This window comes from Pongo pygmaeus, chromosome 6 (assembly GCF_028885625.2).
Source record: "Pongo pygmaeus isolate AG05252 chromosome 6, NHGRI_mPonPyg2-v2.0_pri, whole genome shotgun sequence".
NCBI classification, from domain to species: domain Eukaryota; kingdom Metazoa; phylum Chordata; class Mammalia; order Primates; family Hominidae; genus Pongo; species Pongo pygmaeus.
In genome coordinates, this window is record NC_072379.2 from 47,661,377 (window position 1) to 47,687,672 (window position 26,296).

General features: G+C 36.8%; 1 protein-coding gene across 2 annotated transcripts in view; it reads left to right on the top strand.

Annotated features, from left to right (window-relative positions):
- VPS41 (VPS41 subunit of HOPS complex) overlaps nucleotides 1–26,296 on the top strand; it is a 187,746-nt gene that overhangs the window by 95,737 nt on the left and 65,713 nt on the right. For both annotated transcript variants that reach the window (XM_054494781.2, XM_063667379.1), the window contains 2 exons: nucleotides 20,674–20,793; nucleotides 21,927–22,073. In XM_054494781.2, the coding sequence (XP_054350756.1) occupies nucleotides 20,674–20,793; nucleotides 21,927–22,073 (267 nt within the window). The remainder of the gene's footprint in view (nucleotides 1–20,673; nucleotides 20,794–21,926; nucleotides 22,074–26,296) is intronic.

Genomic DNA, 26,296 nt, shown 5'->3' on the forward strand with positions numbered 1-26,296 from the left:
AACTTTCATATAGTAATATTTTTCTGTTTATAAATATAGTAAATTCTCAAAGAATCTGTCTGCTTATAGAATAAGGCAAATTAGTTTTTTTTTCTGCTTTTATTACCTAGAGATATTTTAAAGACTATTTTTATAATAAATGCTATCACCATACTGGAACTCCGAATATTATTTACTATTCGGTTTGGAGCCAGTGAAAAGGAAGTAGTCTGTAGCTATTTCTGTAGTAGTACAGAGCTATGGAATGGCTGCTTTGAGGCCCAGCTACTGAATGCTTTTAAATGTTTATGATACTTATCTGTCATTTTCCCTTGGTTCAATAGTTAATAGAATGATAGGGCAGGAAAACCTTCTGGTCATTACATGACTCGTTGTAATGAGTGGCAGGTTGGTAGATCCTGATTCCATTCCACGACATAAAGCTAAGATCACGCCAGTTCTGATTTCTGTTAGAGAGCCCCTCCTTCCCCCATCTCACAGCCCATTGTTATCCTTAGGCTGTAGTTGCATTCACCTTATGTTAAAATGTCCAGGGGACTAATTAGTAGTAATTACAGACCTAATCTCACATTCCCTAGCTTAGATCTGCAGCTGATCCACTCCTGAAAAAATAACTGCCTTACTTGTCTTTGTCTTTGTCAGCCTCAGGAAAGAGTAGCATTAACATTCCTCTCGTATTTCTTCACTAAACATTTGTTGGGTTAAGAAATTTTATGTATGATTGTATTAGGGTTCTCTAGAGGGATAGAATTAATAGGATTGTGTGTGTGTGTGTGTGTGTGTGTGTGTGTGTGTGTAGAGAGAGAGAGAGTAGTTTATTAGGGAGTATTAACTCACAAGATCGCAAGATGAGGTCCCACAATAGGCCGTCTCTGCAAGCAGAGGAGCAAGGAAGCCAGTCTGAGTCCCAAGCTGAAGAACTTGGAGTCCGATGTTCAAGGGCAGGAAACATCCAGCATGGGAGAAAGATGTAGGCTGGGAGGCTAAGCCAGTCTAGTCTTTTCATGTTCTTCTGCCTGCTTTTATTCTGGCCATCCTGGCCAGATTAGCTGATTAGATTAGATTGTGCCCATGCAGATTGAGGGTGGGTCTGCCTCTCCCAGTCCACCAACTCAAATGTTAATCTCCTTTGGGCAACACCCTCAGACACACCCAGGAGCAATACTTTGCATCCTTCAATCCAATCAAGTTGACACTTGTTATTAACCATCACAGTGATAATAGCATAAGTTCACATAGCTGAAATTTAAACCCAGGTGTTCTTATTTAAAACTCAGTAAGAATAAATAATTTTTCTTTTTTTTTTTTTTTTGAAATGGAGTCTTGCTCTGTTGCCCAAGTTGGGGTGTAGTGGCATGATCTCTGCTCACTGCAACCTCCACCTCCCGAGTTCAAGGAATTCTCCTGCCTCAGCCTCCCGAGTAGCTGGGACTACAGATGCCCACCAGCCTACCCAGCTAATTTTTGTATTGTTAGTAGAGACAGGGTTTTACCATGTTGGCCAGGCTGGTCTCAAACTCCTGACTTCAGGTGATCCGCCCACCTCGGCCTCCCAAAGTGCTGGTATTACAGGCATGAGCCACCATGCCTGGCTGAATAAAGAATTACATTTTATTTAATTCTCACTGGGAATGGTCACTGCTTTTTGTTTTAAATGACTTAAAACAACAAACATTTATTATCTCGTACTTAGAAAATTCAAGAGTGGCTTAGCTGTTAGTCCCTGGCTGAAGGTTGCTCATGAGGGTACAATGGGGATATTGGTTGGAGCTGCCAATATCTGAAGGCTTGTCATCTGAAGGCTTGACCGGGGCTGGAAGGTCAGGTTCTAAGATGTCTGCTGCCTTCTTAATAATCTGCTATACACTTAGAATATTGATAAATCACTTTGGTTTAAATATTTCCCTAACATGTAATGGATGCAGTTTTGATTTTCAGTTTCCAATTTCAAGAGTTAGAGATTTTACAGTTGTCCCCTATTTCTTGAAGGTATTAGAATAAAAGAACATACCAGAGATAATGTGAGTGTTGATGTCCATGTGGTAGGACTGAAGATCTGGAGGAGAGATTTTGCTGTGTTGGTTTGTGTTTGTTTTTTGTTTTTTGTTTTTTTTTTGAGACAGAGTTTTGCTCTGTCGCCCAGGCTAGAGTGCAGTGGCGTGATCTCGGCTCACTGCAAGCTCCGCCTCCCGGGTTCACGCCATTCTCCTCCCTCAGCCTGCTGAGTAGCTGGGACTACAGGCGCCTGCCACCACACCTGGCTAATTTTTTGTATTTTTAGTAGAGACGGGGTTTCACTGTGTTAGCCAGGATGGTCTTGATCTCTTGACCTCATGATCCACCTGCTCGGCCTTCCAAAGTGCTGGGATTACAGGCGTGAGCCACCACGGCTGGCCTGTGTTCTTTAATAATCATTGTATTTGTGAAGTTTAATAATTGCTTTTCTGCTGCAAGGGATATCTGTAGTCTCATCAAGTTTGCCACATTAATTCTGCTGCATGAATGTCTTGTCTCCCTGTAAGATGTCTGGGTTAACTGTGTCAGTAACATATTCTTCATCCTTTTACTTAGCATTTGATATTATTTGCAGACATCCATAGAAAGGACAGTGTGCATGCAGCAGTCTGGGTCAGAGTCCATTGAGTAGATCCATGAGCAGTGCAGGAACAGCAGAGTAATCTAGCATCTAATTGTTGGTAAGGTAACATGGGAAGAGCTTGGAATTTATAGAAAGTTAGATATTGTGATAAGCAATAAGATAAGTAGAATTCAAAAAATGCTGAACAGGCAGAACATCAGGGGTTTGGTTTGTCTCTTTGGTTGTCACTGACTACTTGACAAGCTGTTCTATGTTCAGTCTTCTATGAGAGAAATTTTTTTTTCTTATTCAGTTCTCCAAAAATGCATCTGTTGACATCTCATTCCAAGCACACAGAAAAAAATGTTTATATGTATATAAAATGAGAGTAAAATAAAAAGTTAAGGTCATCTGGTGAAAAATTGAATTAAAAATGATTTTATTATTAACTTAGACATTCGGGACTAAAATAATTTAAAAGAAAAAACATACACTGAAGAGCTTAGTATATTGTATGTAAGGCTTAGTATATGGGGCATGAGAAAAGCACATGTATGATATTTTAAAGCAAGGAATCCTGTGATTACCCATGTCAGTGTAAGTAATTGGTATTAAGTCATCTATTTTTTAGATGTTTTAAAATAGCTTAATTGATACATAATTTGCATACCATGAGGTTCACCAGATGATAGTGTGCTGTTTAGTGGTTTTTAATATATTTACAGTGCTGTGCAACCATCAACATAATCTAATTTTAGAACACTTCCATCACCCCAAAAAGAAACCTCGTACCTATTAGCAGTCACTCCCCATCTTTCTTCCTCCCCTCCTCTCATCCCTAGGCAACCACTAATCTATTTTCTTTCTCTATAAGTTTTCCTATTCTGGATTTTTCATATAAATGGAATCATGTAATATATGGCCTTTATGTTTAGCGTCTTTCCTTATTTTTCTAGGTATATCAGTGTTGTGGCATGTATCTGTATTTCATTCCTTTTTATGTCCAAATAACATTTCATTCTATAGATCTATCATGTTTTATTCATCCATTTATCACTTGATTGACATTTGGATTGTTTCTACTTTTTGGCTATTATGAATAATGCTGCTATGAACATTTTTGTACAGCTTTTTGTGGCTGTGTGTTTTCATTTCTCCTGAGTATGGAATTGTTGAATCATATGGTAACTCTATGTTGGACATTTTGAAGAATTGCCAAACCGTTTCCCAAAGTGATTGTTCCATTTTACATTCTCATCAGAAATATATGAGGGTTTTAATTGTCTACATTCTCACCAATATTCATTTTATTTTCTCTTTTTGATTATAATCACTCTGGTATGTGTTAAGTGATATCTCATTGTGGTTTTGACTTTCATCTAATAACTGATGATGTTGACCATCTTTTCCTGTGCTTATTGGCCATTTGCATGTCTTCTTTGGAGAAATGTCTATTCAGATTCTTCACCTATTTTTTAATTGGGGTTTTTTTTATTATAGAGTTGTAAACTTTAAAAATAAATTCTGGGTAGATATTCCTTATCAGATACATGATTTGCAAATATTTTTTGCCAGCCTATGAGTTGTCTTTTCACTTTATTGATGGTATCCTTTGAGGCACAGAAGTTTGTAACTTTAATAAAGTCACATTTATCTTAATTTTTTTTTATACTTGTGCTATTGGTGTTGTATCTAAGAGATCACTGCCTGTTGCGTCTTCCAAGGTCATGAAGATTAATGCTTGTTTCTTTTAAGACTTTTGTATTTTTTACTCTTAAATTAGGTGTACAATATATTTTGAGTTCATTGTTGTGTATGATGTAAGACAGGAGTCCAAATTTATTCTTTTGCATGTGAATATCCAGTTGACCCAGCATCATTGTTGCAAAGACTATCCCTTTCCCATTGTGTTGGGCCCTTTGTGGAAAATTGGTTAACCATAAATGTTAGGGTTTATTTCTGGACTCTGAATTCTACCAATCTATACAGCTATCTTTATGCCAGTACCCCTTTTAGGTTTCGAAGCCACTAATTTTTCTGTAATTAGTTATGGGATGGCAGATGAACTACAGATGCTCCTCAATTTACAGTTGAGGTTGTCCCGATAAACCTGTTGTAAGTTGAAAATATTGTTAAGTCAAAAATGCATTTAATATACCTAACCTACTGAACATCACATCTTAGCCTGGCCTACCTTAATTGTAGTCAGAACACTACAGTTAGGCAAAATCATTTAACACAAAGCCTATTTTGTAATAAAGTATTGAATGTATAATGTAATTTATTGAAGACTGAAAGTGAAAAATTGAATCATTGTATGGGTACCATCATAAAGTTGAAAAATCGTTAAGTCAAATAATCATAAGTCAAAGACTGTCTACTCTTAAAACTTTGGTTTGGGGTTCTTTCCCTTTAAAAAGCCATTATAGATCATCATTCTTTAAGGAAAACCTGTTTTTATTCCCAGTACAATCAAAGCACCCTAGGGTAATACAAGCAAATTATTTCCACTTACTAAAGAAGATATATATATGAGATATATCTATCTATCTATATATATGGAGGGGTGTGTGTGTGTGTGTATGACAAAACAAGTCTTTTGAAAGTGTGATAATAGTTTGTGATTTAGAATAATTTATTTTAAAAAGCCATTATAATTTATTTTACTTATGTTAAAGGCTTTAGAAACATGTAACTGTGTCCACAATTTAGTGACTTGTAACATACAAACTTTGATTTATTTGGATCCATTAAATTTTATCATGTAAATATGTATTTAGTGAGTACTAAAAAGTACCATTTACTTGATAAACTATAATTATCTGTTTGTGTATGGTTAAGTGGAGATTTTCAAAATGTGTATCAGCTTGGTGTGGTTTGCAGAAATATCCAGAGAATTTCCTTTTTCTACATGTTGTGTGGTATGTACTTGTAAAGATTATTTATGCTACATGTTTTTGACATTAGCGTGTTTTGTTTGTTTTAAAATAGATTTATTTAGTTGAGGTACTTTAGGATGTATTTTTCTAATTTCATTAAGAAATATATCTTTGATGTTAAAAACTAAAGGCATTTAGAAGGTTACATTAAGAAAGGAAGACTATTGTGAAATGATCACTTTCATTTTGAAAGTGTTCGCAAATTTTTAGGAGGAGCTGCTCTTTTTGTAACTGAGTTATAGACGTTTATATCTTTGAAAAATGAGATAACTACATTGGCTCAGTAGCTACTTCAATCCTTTCAGCTGCAATTTTAAACTAGGAGCATAAACTAGGCAGAACAATTTTGAAAAGCCCAACATTTAGCAAATGCTTATAACCTTGCAATAATCATATGTTATAGATATCAAGATCCCTCCTCTGTTGAGAACAGGTGGCAGATCACATAGGGGAAAAAGAGAATAAAGACATATATCAGATAACTGAGAGGTTACGACTTTCCGCCTTTAAGAAATAGTTTAATCTTCAAAAAATTGGAGCAAAGACTAGCCAAATGAAGGTGTAATGTGGAATAAAGACATTCTTAACCCTTAAGAACACTGATCTCTAGACTGACAGCCAAATAAATCATTGGAATTATATGCCACCTTCTACAAACAATGGGTTAAAGTGGCACAGAGACTAGAGGAACTAAGTAGAAAAGTAGAGGACCACTATGAGATATTCATGAAGTCATAAGAAAATTTGAGAGAGATGTCTATTAATATTTAATAGTTGTTTAATCTTATTACAATTTTTGATTCATATAAAAATTATTAAAGTAATTAGAACATACTTTTCAAAATAGTACTGCAGAACATAGCAATGTAGCAGAAGAAAACCTGAAACTGTAGTTTGACAGCTATTTCCTTTTTAAAGTTCTGGCTTCTTAGGTGTTTAGAGATAGCTCTTTATCCACCAGGGACTAGGACTAGGAGGCTGTAGTTCTGTCTGGCATAAACTTTTATTTTAGGTTTTCAAGCTATCTTCTTAGTAGTTGAATGCTATAGCTGGATTTATGGACTCCAGTGCTTGACACATGAGCATAAAAAGCTTATTCCATATTCTGTTTTGTTTCCATCTTGAAAAAAAAAAAGAAAGAAAAGAGCACATCTCTTAAAAGTGCCGTTGGGGAGAGCTTTCAAACACGTGAACCAATGAATTTTTTTTGTAAGTATAACCTTCTTGTGTAGCAAGAATTTTAATACAGGAGCATGGCAAATGAAGTTTCTATTTTAGAAATAAATCTGCCAAGTGAATCTTGTCTGGATTTTTTTTTTTAATTGTCCAGCTTTCCCTGTCAGCAGGTAAGCTTTAGCTTCATAGGACCTTTACCTTTGAGCACTGAAATACACTTTATAATAACTGGTTCTACTACTTTGACAAATCATTAAATTGTTGCGATGCCATTTGCAGTGGAGTTCATTTTTAGAAATCAGATAGTCAGCTGTTTGGCGTTATGGTGGGATAGAATGAGGGGACCTGGCCACAGGGACAAGTTGCTTTGTAAGCTGGAAAATGTCAGTCAGCAAACAAGGAAAGGACTGGAGTGAATGAAATGAGGAAGATTTGAAATGGCAAATTTTACTTGAAGGACAGAGATGGTAGTGTCAACCAGCTTCTGTAAGCTTCCAGCAGTGGTCTGCAAATAATAAATTGGATTTTGAATCCTTTTTGAAGGAGGATTCAATACAGGAAGCTTTTTATAAAACTGTAAATATTTTTAAAATTATTATTAAGATTATTTTTAAATTTTATTTCTTTTGCCCTTGTTATCAACATTTTTTTTCTAGCTTTATTGAGGTATAATTGACAAATTAAAATTTTATATTATATATAAAATATATATAATATATATAAAATATATAATATATTATATATAACATATATAATATATTATATATAAAATATATATAATATATATAAAATATATAATATATTATATATAAAAAATATATAATATATATATAATATATAATATATTATATATAACATATAAAATATAAAATATATATAATATAATATATAAAATATATATAATATATAATATAATATATATAATATATAATATATGATATATAATATATATAAAATATATATGATATATATGATATATAATATATGATATATAATATATCATATATGATATATTCTATAAAATATATATTATATATTATATAAAAAATATATATAATATATATAATATATATTTTACATAATATATAATATATTATATATAAAGATATTATATTTTATATATTATATTTTATATATAATATATATTATGTAAAATATATAATACATATAAAATATATAATATATAATATAAAATATATAATATATAAAATATGTAATATATATTATATATAAAATATGTATTATATATAAAATATATATTATATATAAAATATGTATTATATATAATATATATTATATATAATATATGTATTATATATAATACATATATTATATAAAATATATATTATATATAATACATATATTATATATAATATATATTATATATAATACATATATTATATATAATATATGTATTATATATAATATATATATTATATATAATATATATAAATATATATATTTTTTATTTTTATTTTTAGTAGAGACGGGGTTTCGCTATGTTGGCCAGGCTGGTCTCAAACTCCTGACCTCGTGATCCGCCTGCCTCGGCCTCCCAAAGTGCTAGGATTACAGGCGTCAGCCACCATGCCCAGCCAAATTATACATATTTAAGTTATACAGTGATAATTTGATATATACCAAACGTATTTAGTATTTATTGTGAAGTGATTGCCATGTTTAAGCTAATTAACATTATCAGTTGCCTCACATAGTTACCATTTTTTTAGGGATGAGAATACTTAAAATCCATTAGTAAATTTTAAGTATTTAATACAGCATTATTAAATATAGTAACCATAGCGTACATTAGATCCCCGAATTTATTCATCTTAGAACTGAAAGTCTGTGCCCTTTTGGCCAACATCTCCCCATAGCTCCCAGTCCCCTGGCTACAAATCTTTTTAGAATCTAGATAATCCGGTGAGCCTTTTCTTACCACTGCCAGCCCTAAACATGAAGTGTAGGAGTACTTCCTCATGTGTTTGGTCATCTTTGGGTCAGATTGGAGCTGGGGTTTTGGTGGCTAGAAGGGTTTTGACATTAGCAGTTCCTCTCTGTCTCCTGTCCAGGTTTGGATCTCTAGGATAATATTTCTGCAAGTTTTCAGATGCTCGATTGTAGCCTTCTACCTGAAACTTCTTCCCACATTACCATTGTAGTTTTCAAGTGAATCGTCTGAACATTTTTAAGAATTAAAATTAAGGCTTCCTAGTTAATTCACAATTACACCACAGGCAGCCACCAATCTAACGGTTGCACGTTGAGGCATTGTAAATACATACCTTTATTTCTTCTAGGTACTGTGTTGTAAGTTATGGTTCCATTCCTAGAAATTTGTTTCATGCTGTCATCAGTGTACCAAAATTGATTAAAAACCATTGATTAGTAGGAAGTAAAACACAAATGTAATCTTCACAAACATTTTTTTAGATATGAAAAACCAAGCAATAAAATAGCTCTATTGTTAAAGTATTTTTTGGTGAGTTTTCCTATGTATACTAAGCTATCTGAGGCTAAAAAATAGAAATATAATGCTTAAATAAAAATCATTTTCAGTCTGAAAAACAGGTGTTCTTCATTGCTGATTGCTTTTTTGATGTCAATATGTAGGACTCCCAGAGTATTTGAATGGTATCTACAGTGGTCGGGATGGGAGAGTTGGGTCCATAGGAACTTCATTTTCCTTTATGATTCCCATTGTCTCATGTCCATCAAATGCCTGTTAAAAATATACTTTTTTCTTTAATGAGTTCAGCTAACTTTTTCATATAATATTTCCATACTGATTGTAGCTTTCCCCTGAACTCTGATGTTAAAACTACCATCTCTTTTCCTTATAACCATCTTTTGCTCCTTGCTGATAATATCTTCTTTTGCATATGGAGAGTCCTGTGCTTATTCTTAAGTATTTTGAGCAATGACTGCAAATGTCATTGCCAGTTCAGAGATGTTCGTTAGATTTTCTTGTGGGATTTAACCTCAGCTGATTCATTAACACTGAGAGGTTCTCTTTCTCTCTTTTGCTTTAAGAGAAGGCTGTATAAAGCAAGGGGTCACAATTGCAGTCATTGTTAGTTGGTGTCACGGTACAAACTAAATCACAGTCATTTCACAGGAGTATTTGGTTTGAATCTGCTTCTTGAATACAACTTTGTGTCATGCTTCATGTTAGGTGCTATGTGTACACAGGATCTTGATTTCAGAAAAGGTGGTAGGTTTCCAAAAGCATATAGGTAGGATGGTGTAGGTAGAATATAGTTAATAAGACCATTAGTCAGAATAGTGACTTGATAGGAAAATGAGTGTATTTGTATATTCGCATACAACACTATGGGGTAAATTTACAGTCCTTTATTTGTCTTTAAGCCTTTTAGATCCCCCTCAACCTGTATGTTTGTTTGTTTTCCTTTTAATTTTCTAACTCAATTTCAGCCAATTTTCTTGATGTTTGTAACAGTGAAAATTGGTACAAGCTAACTGTCTAACAATAGTGAATTAGCTGTGTCAGTGCCCTGCGGCCAAAGATCGCCAGAAGCACCCCATATGGTTTTAGGAAGATATTAGAAGAATTGTAGGATTTAGTCTGGTGTGAGGTGATTTCGGGGAGGTTTAAGGCTTTGCTCTAGATTGGATGTTGTCATGAAGCATGAGTAATTCTACAGCTGGGCATTTTGATAAATCTTATCTAGAAGGAGAAAAGGCTAAGCCAAAGCCAAAGTCGTAACTGGTAAAGAAGCAGCAGTCTGTCATTTTAGCCAAAGTGGGAGGTGTTTGGTCATTGCCACGACTTGGAAAATGTTCATGTCTTGTTTGCATTCAGATATGGTTATGGAGTGGTCTTGCTTCTGTCCTGGTCCTTCGTGGTAGTGGAGTGGCCTCGGCTGATGTTGGTTTTCTGTGAAATTGTTTATATTCATCAAGAGAACATCAGGGCCCTGCTGTGGGAGCCAGGCTAGCTTCTGGTTGTCAGCTTTTCTCTTTCTCAGTTGGAATAAATAAAATTCTCAACATTTGATAGATTGCTTCTGTTGAGGTACTTTTCTAAAATATATGTATGGTCTGATTATCCTTTTCTATAGAAATAAAATTATGTATGTAGATGTATTCATGGAAGGCTGTACACCAAATTATTAACAGTATTTGTGTCTGGGCAGGATTATGAATGTTCTTTCTGACCTTCATTGGCTTTTATTTACTTTTTTGTAGTAAGCATGCATTATTTTTATAATAATAAAAAGTAAAGGAATGTTTAGAGTAATTTCAATTATTTTAGATCTTGTTTTAACTTATCATTGTACATCATATGAAATTCCCTACATTATTGACGTCTATTCTTAGCTCAGTGTTATTGAATAGTTGCATAATATTCTATCTTATGGATCTATTTGATTTTCTTAACTATTCTTCTGTCTTTGGACCTTTAGGTTATATCCAGTGTTTGGCTGTCATAAATCATGATGTGGTGAAGCTTGAAATCTCTGGCCTTTCATCTATTCCTCTGAATGTTTTCCTACCATTGATTCTTAGGATTGGAATTACTGAATCAAAGGTTATGATTTTTTTTAGGCATTTAATGTGTGTTGCCAAGTAAAATTGTATTCCAGAAAACTTACACCAGTTTACATCAGCTATGTGTGAGTACCTATTTTACCACATGCTCATTGCCAATCTGATATATAAAGATACTCCATTTTTCTATTTTATAGTATATTTGAATTTTTAGTGATTTTGAACATTTTTATTTATTAGCTACTTCTGTAGCTTCCTTTGTGATTTGTCTGATTGTATTCCTTGCTCAGGGCAGCTTTTAATATTACCATAGAAGCCAGGACAATGAAGGCTGTCCACTTGATATTTACTGTCAGTTTGAGCACAAATTATTGCTGCTTACTGAATAGCCTGCAGCCTTTTCTCCAGTTTTGGCCAAATCTGGAATAATTATTCTTGTTCCCAGGGAGGCATTATATAGGAGTCTAAATGAGACTTTAGAGTAGACCCTGAAGTGTGTAGAGAGGATGAACATATGTTACCATGTAGATGTGAGTCTGCCCCAAAACCATCAGTTCTGCCACTTCCATGAAAGCTATCAGTGCTGACCAGTGTGTCCAGTTAATGCCAGTTTTTCATAGAGATGGTAAGAAAATGGATTATAATGCTTGAAATTGGGTTCATTTGACTCATTTTCTTCTGCAGATAGTCTCCCGATTTTTTTTTTTTTTCAACTTTTGGGCTTTACTTTGTTTTTGTTTTTGGTTTTTTTAGTTTAATTTTTTTTTTTTTTTTTTTTTGAGACAGATTCTCACTCTGTTGCCAGGCTGGAGTGCAGTGCCATGATCTCGGCTCACTGCAACCTCTGCTTCCCAGGTTCAAGTGATTCTTCTGCCTCAGCCTCCCGAGTAGCTAGGACTACAGGCGTGCACCACCACGCCCAGCTAATTTTTGTATTTTTAGTAGAGACAGAGCTTCACCATGTTGGCCTGATCTCCATCTCTTGACCTTGTGATCCGCCCGCCTCGGCCTTCTAAAGTGCTGGGATTACAGGTGTGAGCCACTGCACCTGGCCTGTTTTACTTTGAATTGTGTGAAGGGCTTGTTCAAATACATAAACCTGTGTTTTCAGGTAACTGTCTGCATTATTCAAGACTTAGCAATTTTGCATTTCTTTTTGATATACTCACTGTGCAAGGATTTTCACCAATCATCAATGATTGAGATTATATGTAGTTAAAGTTAGAGATATTTGTTCATTGCAGAGAACATTAATTCAAGTTTAATCGCCCAGTGGATGATTTTGTGTTATCTCTACCCTGATGCTGAGGGTGTTTTTACCTTGGGCCCAGCCCCGGGAAATGTATCCTCAGATAGCTGCAAACTGAAAAACAGACTCAACGTGTTTGGTATGAACAGCCAGCTCTATTAAATCTGTGGGATCCATATGGAAGATTTTTTTTTAAGTGGTAAAATTACTTAGAAAATGTCCTAGTCATTTCTGAAATTGCACTTGTAATTATGTGCTTGCATTTGCAGAAATTGCAGATTAGTAGTTTAAATAGGGGACTACCTCACATGCTGGCTTGATTGCCAAGCCCACATAGGTGTGTAGGTAGATACTGCATAGGTGGGTAGGTAGATCTTTATCTAGCTGTCATCTCTAGTTTTTTAATGCAAAGAAAGCTGCTCCTAAATGGCACCTCCGTTGTTTAACTTATTTTGTTCTCGTGGAAGCTTTGCTTGGATTTCTTGGTTGCTGAATTGATCGTTACCTTATGTTGATACAGTGTTTTTTAAATTTCAAAGCATTGGTCTGTCTATATAGGTTTCACAGAATTAACTGCAAGGGCCTGTCCAAAGTCTGTGTTGCTAATGCAGGAATAGAAAACCAAATACCACATGTTCTCATTTGTAAGTGGGAGCTAAGTGATGAGAACACATTGATACAGAGGGGAACAACACACACTGGGGCCTATTGGAGGAGACAGAGGATGGGAGGAGGGAGAGGATCAGGAACAATAACTGATGGATACTAGGCTTAATACCTGGGTGACAAAATAATCTGTACAACAAACCCCTGTGGCACGAGTTTACCTACATAACAAACCTGCACATGAACCCCTGAAATTAAAATACAAGTTAAAAAAAAAAAAGTCTGTGTTGCATAGGAATGGTGTTTACTGAAATATTGTTTGTAAGCAAGTGGCATTTGAGTGGGCTCTAGGAACCCTTGTGCACAGAGGTTTTCTATGATACCAACATTTTGTCTGTACTGAACTGGTTTTAAACATGTTAAATTCAGATAAAGGAGATTGAAGCATTATAACTTGTTCAGAAAATAACCACTGAATTTAAGGCAATAATATATTTGGGAAGTTCTCTTTTTCTTCCCACATGTTTATATTCTATCTTGATGGACATAGTAGAGCTGTTGGTGGTGTTTAGAAAAGCTGTGTGTTTGAAACTTTGGCACTAAGCCTAAGCATGAAGCAAGACAAAGACACCTGCTCCATATGGGTTCCTGGTCATTCCTGCCTCCTTCAGGATTCAAGACCCCATTTGCCGTCTGTAGCCAGCCACCACCCTAGGTCTTCTCCACACTCATATTTTTCTCACTTACCTTCTTGACTTTTAAAATTTTGCTCATCATCTTTTCTAATCTTGAATATTTAAATCCTTTTGTAACAAGACTTTCCCGTTGTTATGTCCTTTGTTTATATTTATTGAGACAGTTTTATTTGCTGGGTTTTACTTTTCTCTATTTCTCTATTTCTCTATTTTATTACCTGGATCTTCTGTACCTTCCTGACCTAGCACAGGTTGTCCTTTGTGAAATATTTGTTTTCTTCAAGCCCCTCGGTTCTCCCCGTGGGAACACACATGGTATCTAAGCCTTGACCCTGGGCTGAAGCCCCTGCTGAATCTTGCCCACTTTCTTGTCTGCCTCAAAGCTAGCAGTGTGGTCAGTATTTAGGAAGCCTGAAGGAGCCAAGTGATTTATCACCTTGAAAGATCACAAGATGATTAAAACAGGGCCAATCATACTCTTTTCAACTCCATCAGGGAAGAGTGAGTGACAAGTAATGATGGGCGTTAGGTGACCAGAATCGGGGACTTCATTACAGCCCGATAGGAATCTTGCCACACATGTGGGAGATTCTGGGCTCCGTGTCCTTATACCACTCTGTAGAGTAGGAAAGCACTAGATAGATTTATCAGCACAAAACAGAGGAGAATAAAGTATATTGCTGAGGATGTGAGGGCTCATATTGAAATATAAGTACTGAGAGTGCTGACTGCCAGAATGTGGATTTATGGGAAATAAAGCCCTAAAATATTTTTTTCCAACAAAAAAATAGACTTCTTGGAAACAGCTTTTCCTCTCTATGTACTTAGCTCCCATTGAGCTTAAATTGCTCTTAGTATTGTGATAATGACAATTCAATATTACAGGGTATGGAAGATGAGCCAAATAAATTAACCAGCTGCTTTTAAGGGTAGTTTTTTTCAATGGCTTACCCGATAAAATGCTTTGTAGAACATTCGTGCTCAGTAGGTCTGTGGGCAGTTTTATGACTGGAAGGAAAAAATGGATATTATTAAATATCAGTGAAGTACAGGCAGATAGTTTTGTGGTAGTTAAATTAGTATAGGATGTTTGTAAGAAAAGGAGTTCATCTTTTCTTAAATCACCAAAGTAAAGCTTTCCTTGGCATTCCTATCAGAAAATATGGTTCTGCTTGAAATTCAGAGATTAGGATAAAAAAGCCAATGGAGAGTGGATCATTTGGCCATTCTCCCTTCTGTATGAAACTCTATGTCAAATCAAAGCAAATCCTGCATGAGAGTTTCAGAGATATAGAAATGACTCCATAATTACTAGCAGGCATTTAAGGTTTTATACTATGTAGGATAGGAAAAGTGGACTCATGAATAAAGAATAAAGTAGGGTGGAGAGGAAAGGCAGAAATAAATGTTCGACGGGGCCAGGCAGGTAACATCAAGGAGAGAAGCAGGCCAGATGCGAGAGAGCCTGGAGAAGTAGGCGCTGTGGCAATCCAGAGAGCCTTCTGCAGGCCTGCAGACCCATTTCAGAAATTACCGTTCAGGCCAAATGTGTGGCCAGTTCGTGTCTCTGAAATAAAAGAGCTGCAATTACTTAAACCTAATAGAGGAAAGCTAACCTTAAAAGCAGCTTTCAAATTTTTGACAAGTTGTGCACAAATTCTATCTGCTGGCCTTCAGCAAAGGAAAATAGACTGACATTACATGCCTGGATATGGGATCCATAGAAGTGAGCCCTTTCTAAAAGCAAGGCTGTGTTGATTGTGTGAATTAGCCATTGGGTTCTTTAAATTTTTGAGATTGGAGTAGATTCCAGTGTGTTCAACATAGTTTAGGAGTATTACTAACTGTAAAGATAGACTGAGTAACTGAAAGGTTTTGGGAAATCGCGTAGCTCCTCCTGTAGCAAACGCATTGTGTGTATGGTCAGAGAAGGAAAGAATTAAGACTAGTAGACTCGTATAGCCTACTTAATATTTAATATTCATTATGCCTATGTGTCTAGCAAAGTATAAGATATGATCCTTTTCACCAATGCACTGGTTGGGGAAATGCAAGGTAAACACACCAATCTCAGTGAACAAGATTTAATAGAGTTAGTTGTGCAGTGAGAAAACCAGTGTGACCATAAAACATATACAGAACCAATAAATTGGGGGGAAATTATTTGACTTACAAAAGAATTCTCTTAAATGATGACTTTCCTTAGTATGTTTATGATGACCTACTTTATTTACAGATATTTTCTTATTTTTCATCCACAAAATATAAAGTGATAGGGACTTAGGCTATTTGAAAAATATAAGAAAATAACGTGAATCCTGTCAAAACTTGTAATGTTAATTAGTTAACATTTGTTTCATTTACAGAGGTTAATTTTTTATCCCCCCTCCGTTTTTGAGCACACATCAGTTGCATAGAATGGCATGTGCCTGTCTGCATTGTAGCAATATCATTGGGAGAAGCTTCTTTGCTCTTTTAATTGCATGTCTGCATTGTAGAACTATCACTGGGAGAAGCTTCTTTGCTCTTTTAATTGCATGTCAGAGCAGGGTCCGCAAGGTTTTTGGGAATCAATCTTGAGATGGCCTGGATTCAGAATTCTTCTGTCCTTCCTTTGCCTCCTCCCCTCTGCTGGAAGTTTTTAGTTTCTTGTTTTGGGAGTTAGAGTAGGAGGCAAAAGGAGGCCAGAGTTCAGCCACCTCTGCTTCCTCCCATAGCTCGGAGCACACCGAGTGTAACAGAAAGGGTCCACTGGAGTGAGCTTGCATTTTGGTAGGAACTGCAACAAGATTTAATTAACAGTTTTCTGAAGAAGTTAATGTTTTATTTGAAAAGCGTATACAGTTTATGTAAATTCATTCTAATACATGTTCAATATGCTTCAAACATTAACTTCTTTAAGTTCCAGTGAATATTTATTTATTTATTTATTTATTCATTTTGAGACAGAGTTTTGCTCTTGTTGCCCAGGCTGGAGTGCAATGGCGCAATCTTGGCTCACTGCAACCTCCTCCTCCCAGGTTCAAGCGATTCTCCTGCCTCATCCTCCCGAGTAGCTGGGATTACAGGTGCCGGCCACCATGCCTGGCTAATTTTTTTATATTTTTAGTAGAGACGGGGTTTCACCATGTTGGCCAGGCTGGTCTCAAACTCCCGACCTCAGGTGATCCACCGACCTTGGCCTCCCAAAGTGCTGCGATTACAGGCATGAGCCACTGCACCCAATCTCCAGTGAATTTTTGATATTACTTTGTTGTTTCATTTTAACTATTCCCCTAAGTTTTCCTGATTGTAAAAATAAGAGAATGGATTTTCATTCCCATTAATGTATTAACATTATAAAAATATTCATATATTTGGTGCAGAATAATTATAAAATAAAAATAATATAAAATTTCAGCACTCATTTATAGAATTAGGATTACTTTGTCATGTATCTTTTAGATTTTATAATATATGTGGATACACATTCACGTTTTAAGGACATTGTATTGAATACTGTTTTGTCATCTGCTTTTTTATTTAATACACCCTCATAGCTTTTTGTGTTAATGAAGATACATGCATAAAATAATAATGGATACATACTCATTGTGTGTGCTCCACCATATTATGCTCCATCATTCCTCAGTTGTTAGTCCATTTCTAGCTGTTATAAATAGCTTTACATGCGTCTTTACTAACTTGTGTGATCATTTCTTAGCGTAAGTTTCTAGGTAGCAACTTCCTGGTGTCATTTTTTTTTTAAAGGTTTGAGTCCATGATGCCAAACGATCCTCCAGAAAGATGGTGTCCAAGACCGCAGCTCAGCAGTTTGAAGATACCTCTTTCTCTGCACACACTCCACTGTACCCCCCACCCCACATACCCATTCCTGACCATATCATTTTGATTCGTCTCTTTATCCGTTCATTCTTTTTCCTTCATCTATCAATTCTAGAAACATTGCTGTACTGTTTTGAGTGTTGATTTTATAAAATGTTTTACTATCTGTCTGGACAAATCCATTCCTCCCCCTAAATTACTTAATTTTTAAAAAATTCCTGTTATTCTCTCATTTTTTTAAATGAATTTTTAGCAGTTTTGGAATTTCTAGAAATAATCCCTTTGGGATTTTTTTGGACTTGCATTAAAATTATAGGTTAATTTAATGAGACTTAAGCTCTTTAGTGAGAATTGGAGTCTTACTATCCATGAATATAATGTGCCTTTCTGTTTATTGAGTTCTCCTTTCGTATCCCTCAATCAAATGTTTTTGTTTTGTTGTGTAGCAACGTGTCATGTTCATTATTAACTTTTAAATCTAGATTTTCCTTGTGTTACAACTTTGATTGTATCCCGTAAAGTTTAGGTTTATAGTATTTTCTCAAAGTACTCTGGTTACCATATGAATTCCTCTTTCACCCAAAGATTGAGAATGTTTTTTGTATCATTTTTGTTTTGTATTGTTCTTTCTCTCGTTCTTTGTTATTAATTTCTTAATTTTGTTGTTCCATGAGAATTATGATGATAAGAATTAGATTTTACTTTTAAGTTCTTTTGTTTTTTTTAAATGTCTTCTTATTCATATGGAGTCACAAGTTGGGGATTACTCCCTGGATAATTTGTATTCTTTTCAAATGCAGGATTTTTCCATAGGTGCCTGCCTTTTGTCAGAATGCTTGCTTTCCTTCCCACCTGGGACAGCTACAGTGCTGGCTGCATGCTTGGTGACCCAACCCTTTGTGTTTCAGAGTGAGACTGGCCACTCCCCTTCGTTCCTGCCCCATTACACTGAGTGTGGGGGGTGTTGTGGCATTCTAGTACCTGCCTGACTTCCCAGGCAGGCTTTTTCTGGGGGAATGAGTTAAATCATGGCCTTCACTGGGGTCTTATTATTAGCATATTTTACAGAATTTTTAGCTTAAAATTTGGAGCATATTTAACTTTTTCAACACAGGTGCAGACTGTTCTCCTCTTAGTACTACATTGGTCATTTCTAGGTGGGAATTGGTGAGGGAAAGGAATTCGATGCTGTGTCCCACCGTGCTGTTCTCCTGGCCATCCAGCCAACCCTTCATTCCAGCAGGTGATTATTGAGCACTCACTGTGCTTCACCCATTTCGTACGATCACCTCCATCAGATCCAGGCCACAGATAGAAGATGGACATTTTGATCTTATCAATTCATCATGTTTAATTGTTGTGGCCAGGCATGGTTGCTCACACCTGTAATCCCAGCACTTTGGGAGGCCAAGACCGGTGGATCACCTGAGGTCAGGAGTTCGAGACCAGTCTGGCCAACATGGTGAAACCCCGTCTCTACTAAAAGTACAAAAATTAGCCAGACATGGTGGTGCACACCTGTAATCCCAGCTACTTGGGAGGCTGAAGCAGGAGAATCACTAGAACCCAGGAGGTGGAGGTTGCAGTGAGCTGAGATGGTGCCACCGCACTCCAGCCTGGGTAACAGTGAGACTCCATCTCAAAAATAAATAAATAAAAATGATTGTTTTTAGTTGCCTGTCTTTAGTGGGGCATAATCTTCTCTGTAGCAGGAACTGTATGCTCAGCCTTTCTCCCCCTTTCCTACATTTCTGGGGTCTGTTCTCTGTTCTCTGCAAATGGGAGAAAGAGGCTGAATCACAGTCCGGGGACACTCCCGAAGGCCTCTAACTGGGGGGTAGGGAGGCATGGTAATAGTGACTTCTGAATTGGAACCTGGGATAGGAGAGGACAGGGTGGGTTAGAAGGTCTCTGAGAATATATAGGATATATCTGATGGGAAGACGGGGCTAAGTATGGTCAGAAGAATCCCTGCCTCCAGTCTCCCTGTGGAAGTTGTGAAGTCACACAACTTCAAACTGTCATAGCATTTTAAAGTAACTGTACTTTGCTTACTTGTGATGATGGACATCATATTTAATTTTAGGGATTTTATTTTGTGCTTCCTCTGCCTGTATTAGTCTATTGAGAAAGCTATACAGAAAATACAAATAAAATGTGAATTTACTCTCTTTCCCCTGTTAACCTGTTTCCCCTGCCTCTTTTGGGGTGGGTAGAGGACATAAAATATACTAAGGTAGACTGAAATTGCTTGTAGTGGTAGGAATTTTAATAATTCTCTTATGGAATCTGTTGTCAGCATTTGCTTTGAAAGGATAAACATGTGTTTCAGGATTGCATGCCTTAAGTTACATACTGTATAAATGTCTTTTCTCAAAGGATTTAAATGGAATATATCAAGAAAAATATTTATTGTGTTCTTAATAATGTATGACTTCCTAGAATTACATCTTTATTAATTGTAGAGGTTTTTGACCAGTTATATTTTATATTAAAGTTTATCCAGCAGGTTTTTTGAATGATAGAATCTTCCCTTTAAAATAAAGACCCTAGATACTATAAAATTTCTAAAGAAGCTTAATTCCAATTTTTCTTATTTTGTGACATGAATTACTGTTCGAAAGTCATTGTTCAATTGTTTGAGTTAAATGAAAAACATAGACTGCTTCTATTACAGTTTAATCTGTGACTAATATCTTATTTTCAGTGAAAAACTTAAAAGAGGTTTTGATTTCCCAATTTACAAAATAAATTAGTTCCCAGACAATCATTTGAAGAACTTTTGCGATACAAATCTTTTGATTAACTAATGTGCATTATTTTCCATGAATCTTGGTGTTTTGATGCCACCTTGTGGCTTGGCCTTGTAGTAACTTCAACACTCATCCATTTTAAACAACGTCCTGGGGAGAATATGATGTGCTAGGAATTCTTTCCAAGGTACAAATGATATACTACTGTAAGTCTACATTAAAGATGTCGAGAGTGACTTGTTTGTTATTTGGTCACGAGGATAGGTAAAACTAGTAAGTAAAGAACCTGATACATGATTTTCAGTTTCTAAGATTCTTTGTTTATGCTCTTTGTCCCTAGCTGCTACTGTTTGAACGGTCTTGGATGAACAGATGGAAGTCTGCTGTTCTGCATGAAGGGGAAGGGAACATAAGGAGTGTGAAGTGGAGAGGCCATCTGATTGCTTGGGCCAATAATATGGTAAAAAATATGCTTCTGTCTTCCTAATGCTTGTTCAGTGGCAGAAGAATGGCCAAGTTGATAGGGCTTTAATGAAGGGAAAAGATGCCACTTGCTGTGGTGGTGATTTCTAAAGGGTGAAAGGATGATTGGTATCGTACCTAGGAGGTTAAAGAAATTAGATTGCTTTTGGCTTTCATAATATAGTAATTCCCAACATATTCTGGAATCTATTTTAGAGTAAGAAACCTGAGGCATGGAGAGTAGCCAAGAAAATGAAAAGCTATCTTAATAATTGAAGGACTGCATTGGGAATGGGTCTTGAAAATATCATTTGCCTGTTGGCCAAAGGCAAGTAAGAGTTGATATGAAACAAGTGCAGAATATTGCTGATTTCTCTTTTACTCCCAGTATAATCATAGGCAGAAGTATAGACCTGCCTGTAAGAAAGTGGATCGTAATTTTCAGTGCTGCATTTTACCTTAAAGTTTGATTGCTATGAATTGGGGCTAGTAGGAAGTTTTAAAAATGGTCTTTTTGACATCTAGCATATCTTTTGAAGCATCAAGGTATAATTTAGTAAATCAGTTCTATTCAGTTTTAAATGGTAGAAATCTGCCTAGACTCTACCTTTTTATTCTGGACTTTTCTTACTTCTCCTGGGTCACAATGAAGGTAAAACAAACCTGTGGTCACGTGGTTCATTTTTAGTTAGCTGCTTGCCTGGTGTTTTCATTTGAGAACTTTAAAATGTCAGATGTAGTTTTCTTTATATAGGTGGCTTTTCAGACTCAAAGCCTTTCTAAAAAACAAACTTCATTTTTCGTGGTGGAACGATAAAATTAGAAATGTTACTTGTCTGTCAGTTTGGAAATGCAGCTATTGATGTCTGTACATTTCATATTTCTGTTGGATTTGAGTCACCCATGCCATCTAAGAAAATCTCCTTTATCCAGAAAGAAGGGTGGAGGTTTCCTTGTGGTTTTAGTTCCCACAGGGTTTGTGTGGAGCAGGAGCATTTTCCTTGCATGCTCAGTAAACACTGCTAATATTTCTCCATGCTGGTTATTGGTAGTATGTAGCAGGGGCTGTTAGTAAGTTTTCTGTTACTTTCCTCCTGAGTAGAGGATGCTTACTGCTGTTTTATTTTCCAGGGTGTGAAGATTTTTGACATCATCTCAAAGCAAAGAATCACCAATGTGCCCCGGGATGATATAAGTCTTCGCCCAGACATGTATCCCTGCAGCCTCTGCTGGAAGGACAATGTGACACTGATTATTGGCTGGGGGACTTCTGTCAAGGTGGTTTTGCTTGTCTTTGTAATAAGTCCGTGTTGTTATAGATCCACTGAGGGTGGTCCAAAGGACTGTGAGTCTTGATTGGCTTCTAGGACCCAAATCTTTTCACCTGGATGTTATTGTGACGTGATTACCATTTAATGCTCAAATTATTTCCTGTGCATAAGTTTTAAGATATATTCTTTCTTTTCCATGGCATGTAAAACTATTTGTGAACTTTTTCATGTTGAGAATGGTGCTGTCTTTTTCAATCTTCTTTTAATTTCTCACATCCCAGCTGGCCTTAGCTATTTACAGAACATGGGGTTAGTTTTGTTGTTTAGTCAGGTTTTCTTCTCTTTATTATTCTTTTCATTTTCCCTTAGCTTTGACCCTTCACTTCTTCATTAGAGTTATTGATAGTGGAGAGAGAAGGTTAAAATTAAATCATCCTGCTGCTTGGTAATAATTTGATGGAGTAGAGACCCAGACTTATCATCAATAATAAGATTTGGGCATATTTTCTGAAGTTAATTATCTGACCCTTATGCGTCTGGGTAAATGAAATTTAACTGTTCTACAAAAGGGGACCCAAAGCTCATTCACTTTTATTTTATGCCTACTAGTGCTTCTGTTATATTAGATACTTCAGAGCCAAAAGTTGTTTCCCTTTAAAAAATAGACAGCTTAATTCGAACAAAATAAACTAAAAATTAGCGGAAGTATAAAAATGGCATGAGAGAGTATCCCAGCAATAGTCTCATGGAAGAGCTAAGGCTTTGAGGCCAGACAGACCTGGGATCAAGTCCAGCTTCTTCATTTTCCTTTGGGATCCTCTGTGAGCCTTACTGTCCTCATCTGCAAAATGGTAGTGCTAATTGTTCTCACATCACAAGTTTTGGGGAGAAATAAATGAGCTAATGCATGTAAAGAGTTTTGCATAGAATCTGATGTAATTGCCTAATAAATGTTAGCTGTCATTATTATATAAAGTTCTAGCAATGTCATGAAGGGGACATGGCTATTTAAAATTTACTCTTCTCTGGAAAGGGAAAGTGGAAAATTATTAATGTAATGATTGTTATTAGCAAAACAAACATTGTTACACTTCAGGCCCTCCCAGCCCTTATGTTGTTATCATTCAGGTTCTTTTTTCTTCATGTGTTACATGAACACAACCTGATTTATATTTAGGGTAACAGGAAGGAAGCTATGCCTATAGCGTAGGATGGAAAAAGGGATTCCCTGGGCTCCCTGTCCCATGTGTGTGGTTACTCATCCAATAAATTTGTATTCTTAGTATTTTAAAAATCCCTTAAATGGACCAGGTGGCTTGTTAGTTTTAAAGTTCTGATTTTCTTTTCTTATGGTGAAAGACAAGGAAAATTAGCCTGTAGGAATATGTAACAAGTTTACTCATTACTACCAGAAATTCTTTCTCTGGTATGCTGAATAATGGCCCCAAGGATAGCAAGCCCTAATTCCTAGAACCTGTAAATGTTTCTTTATATGACAAAAAGGTAAATATTACTTTATTTAGCAAAAGATATGATTAAGTTAAGGATCTTGAGATGAGGAATTAACCTGCATTATCTGGGTGGGCCCTAAATGCAATCACATTTATCTTTATGAGAGGGAGGCAGAGGGAGATGCCAACATGGAAGAGAGGAGGAGAAGGCAGTACCACTGTGGAAGCAGAAATTGGAGTGAGGTGGCCAGTGAATGCTGGCAGCCACCAGAAAGCTGGAGGAGACAGCAGATTGTCCCCTAGAGCCTCCAGAGGAAGTATAGCCTGGCCAACACCTTGATTTTAGCCCAGTGAACCCGATTTCAGACTTCTGGCCTGCAGAACTGTAAGAGAATACATCTCTTGTTTTAAACCACCAAGTGTGGCAGTCTGTTATAGCAGCCGTGGGAAATATATACCCTTTCTGTCCAAGTTAAGATCCAGCTTCTATACAATTTTTATGTCAAATATTTCATTTTATTGGAGGTTCCTTTTCTTCAAACTCAGTTCTATATGTTGAGCACTTCTCAGTGTAGACTCTTAGTGAGTTCTGTTGAAGGAAGAGGAGATAAGGACATGGTCTTTCTTCGGAGAGACAGCAACCTTGTTGGGGAGAAGCAACCAGAAACAGTATAATAAAGTGTGCAATTGGAGCTTACCATTTACTTCATTCATTCATTTGCCCAACAAACGTTTACCAGGTGCCTGCAGTGTGCCAGGCAGTGTTCTAGTGTTGCAGAACACAAATAGACAAATGAATGAGTTCCTTCCCTTGGGAAATTTATGTTCTAGTGAGGAAAGTGGACAAAAACAAGTAAGTATAGCATGTTGAAGGTGGCAAATAAAAAGGAGAACACTTTAACAGGATAACAGGAAAAGGGATTGGGGTAGGTACCATTTAATATAGGGTGGTCCAGGGATGGCCTGTCCAATAACTAATACGTTGTTTGGTCAGAGATCTGGAGAGAAAAGTAATGCAGCTCTATGGGGGCCTGGGGTAGGGGGTGTTAGCAGAAGGAGCAGGAGTGCAAAAATTCTTGAAGCAGGAGTGTGATTGGTGTGCTTTTGAGGAACAGCAAGGAAGCTGTTTGTGTCAGAGTGAGTGGAGCAGATGTGGAGGAGAGGGATGTAAGTGGGGGTGGGGGAGGGTGCGGTGGAGGAGCAGATGATGTTGGAGCCCAGAGGCCCTTGAGAAGTCTTTGGCTTTTAATTTGAGTGAGGTAGGAAGCCAGCACAGGGCTTTGAGCTGTTGTGGAGTCAGTTAAGTGATCTAACTTGTATTTTGGAAGGATCTCTGGTTGCTGTGTGGAGCTAAACAGCACAGGGACAGTCAAGAGGGGAGACCAAGTAGGCTACTGCAGTCATCTCCATAAAAAATAATGTTGTCTCAGGTCAGTGTAATGCACCTGGTGAGAAATGACCAGATCCTGGATATATTTTGATGGTAGACTCTGCAGTATTTGTTGACAGTTGGATGTGGGGTGTAAGATCACAGTCACCTAACATACTGGAAGGTGAAGCTACCTTTTGCTGAAATGGGAAAGACTGTTGATAGAGCATGTTTAGAGTGAAAAAGGCAAGAGTTGGTTTTAGGTGTGTCTACTTGAGAGATGCCTGTTATCCACCCAAGTGGAGAAGTGGAGGAAGCAGATTAGAGTTCATGGACAAGAACCCACCTATCAGTGGTAAAGGGCTCTTATAATCATTGATTTGTGCTTATGCAAGACATGAGCTCAGGGTAGCACTTACCTATTCACCCACCTTTACCTGCCACTTCGTACCTATGAGACTGGTGCTGGGTGAGCCCAGACTACAGAGCTGAGTAGTGCCGTAGAGCCGTGCCCAGCTACCAATAGTGCAATGCATCCTTGTCCTCAAGCTGTGGCATGACCAGAGAGATACCAGTCAGGCCTTGGTGTGAATTCCAGCTCTGGCCAGGCAGTCTGGCATCACTCACAGTGCTTCAGTGTTCTCTTCTCTAGATTAAACATAATAACATTGTCTTTCAGGGGTGTCTGAGTGTTGGAAGACTGTCAGCCCTCAAGTTCTGTCAATGTCTCTCAAATCTCTGCACTTCATCTTCCTGTCAGGTCTTTTTGGTGCTGGTTTTACTCCCCCAAACCTATCCTAAACAGTATAGCTAGAATAATCTAAGCGCAGGTCGGATGAGGTCAGTCCCCTCCTTGCCCATAGGATAACTGATCGTAAACATGACTTCCAAGGTTCTGTGTGATCTGCCTCTCCATTCCTCTCCAGCCTCAACTCTGTCCCCTTCTTCCCCCATGCTCTTCATTTCTGTCCGATTGAGCTTCCAGTTGAAGGCCCTATGCTGTCATATCACCCTGTTCCCCTGTGCTGTCTCTCCTGCTTCAACTTACATGTCACTTCTTCCAGGAAGTCTTCCTGCCCTAGCAGGAGATGCCCCTGCTCTGTACTTCCCTGTCACACTTCAGTAAAGTGCCTTATTTTTGTGTCTCCCCCACTGCACCATAATCTTAAGAAAATAATGATAACTGTTTCACAAAGGCCTTAACTCAGGAGCAGTGCCAGTAACTGCCCAAAAAGTGTTCACTAATATTGCGGTTACATTTGCTTTTTTATTATACTTCAAACCATTTGAAAGACTGTTCCTCATGTACTTATATCAGCACATTAAAACAGTTGTCCATTTGGCATTGTGGAATGTGCCGTTAGATGATTTAGTAGTTTCCCTAGTAAGTGTGGGAAGAAGAGTGGATAA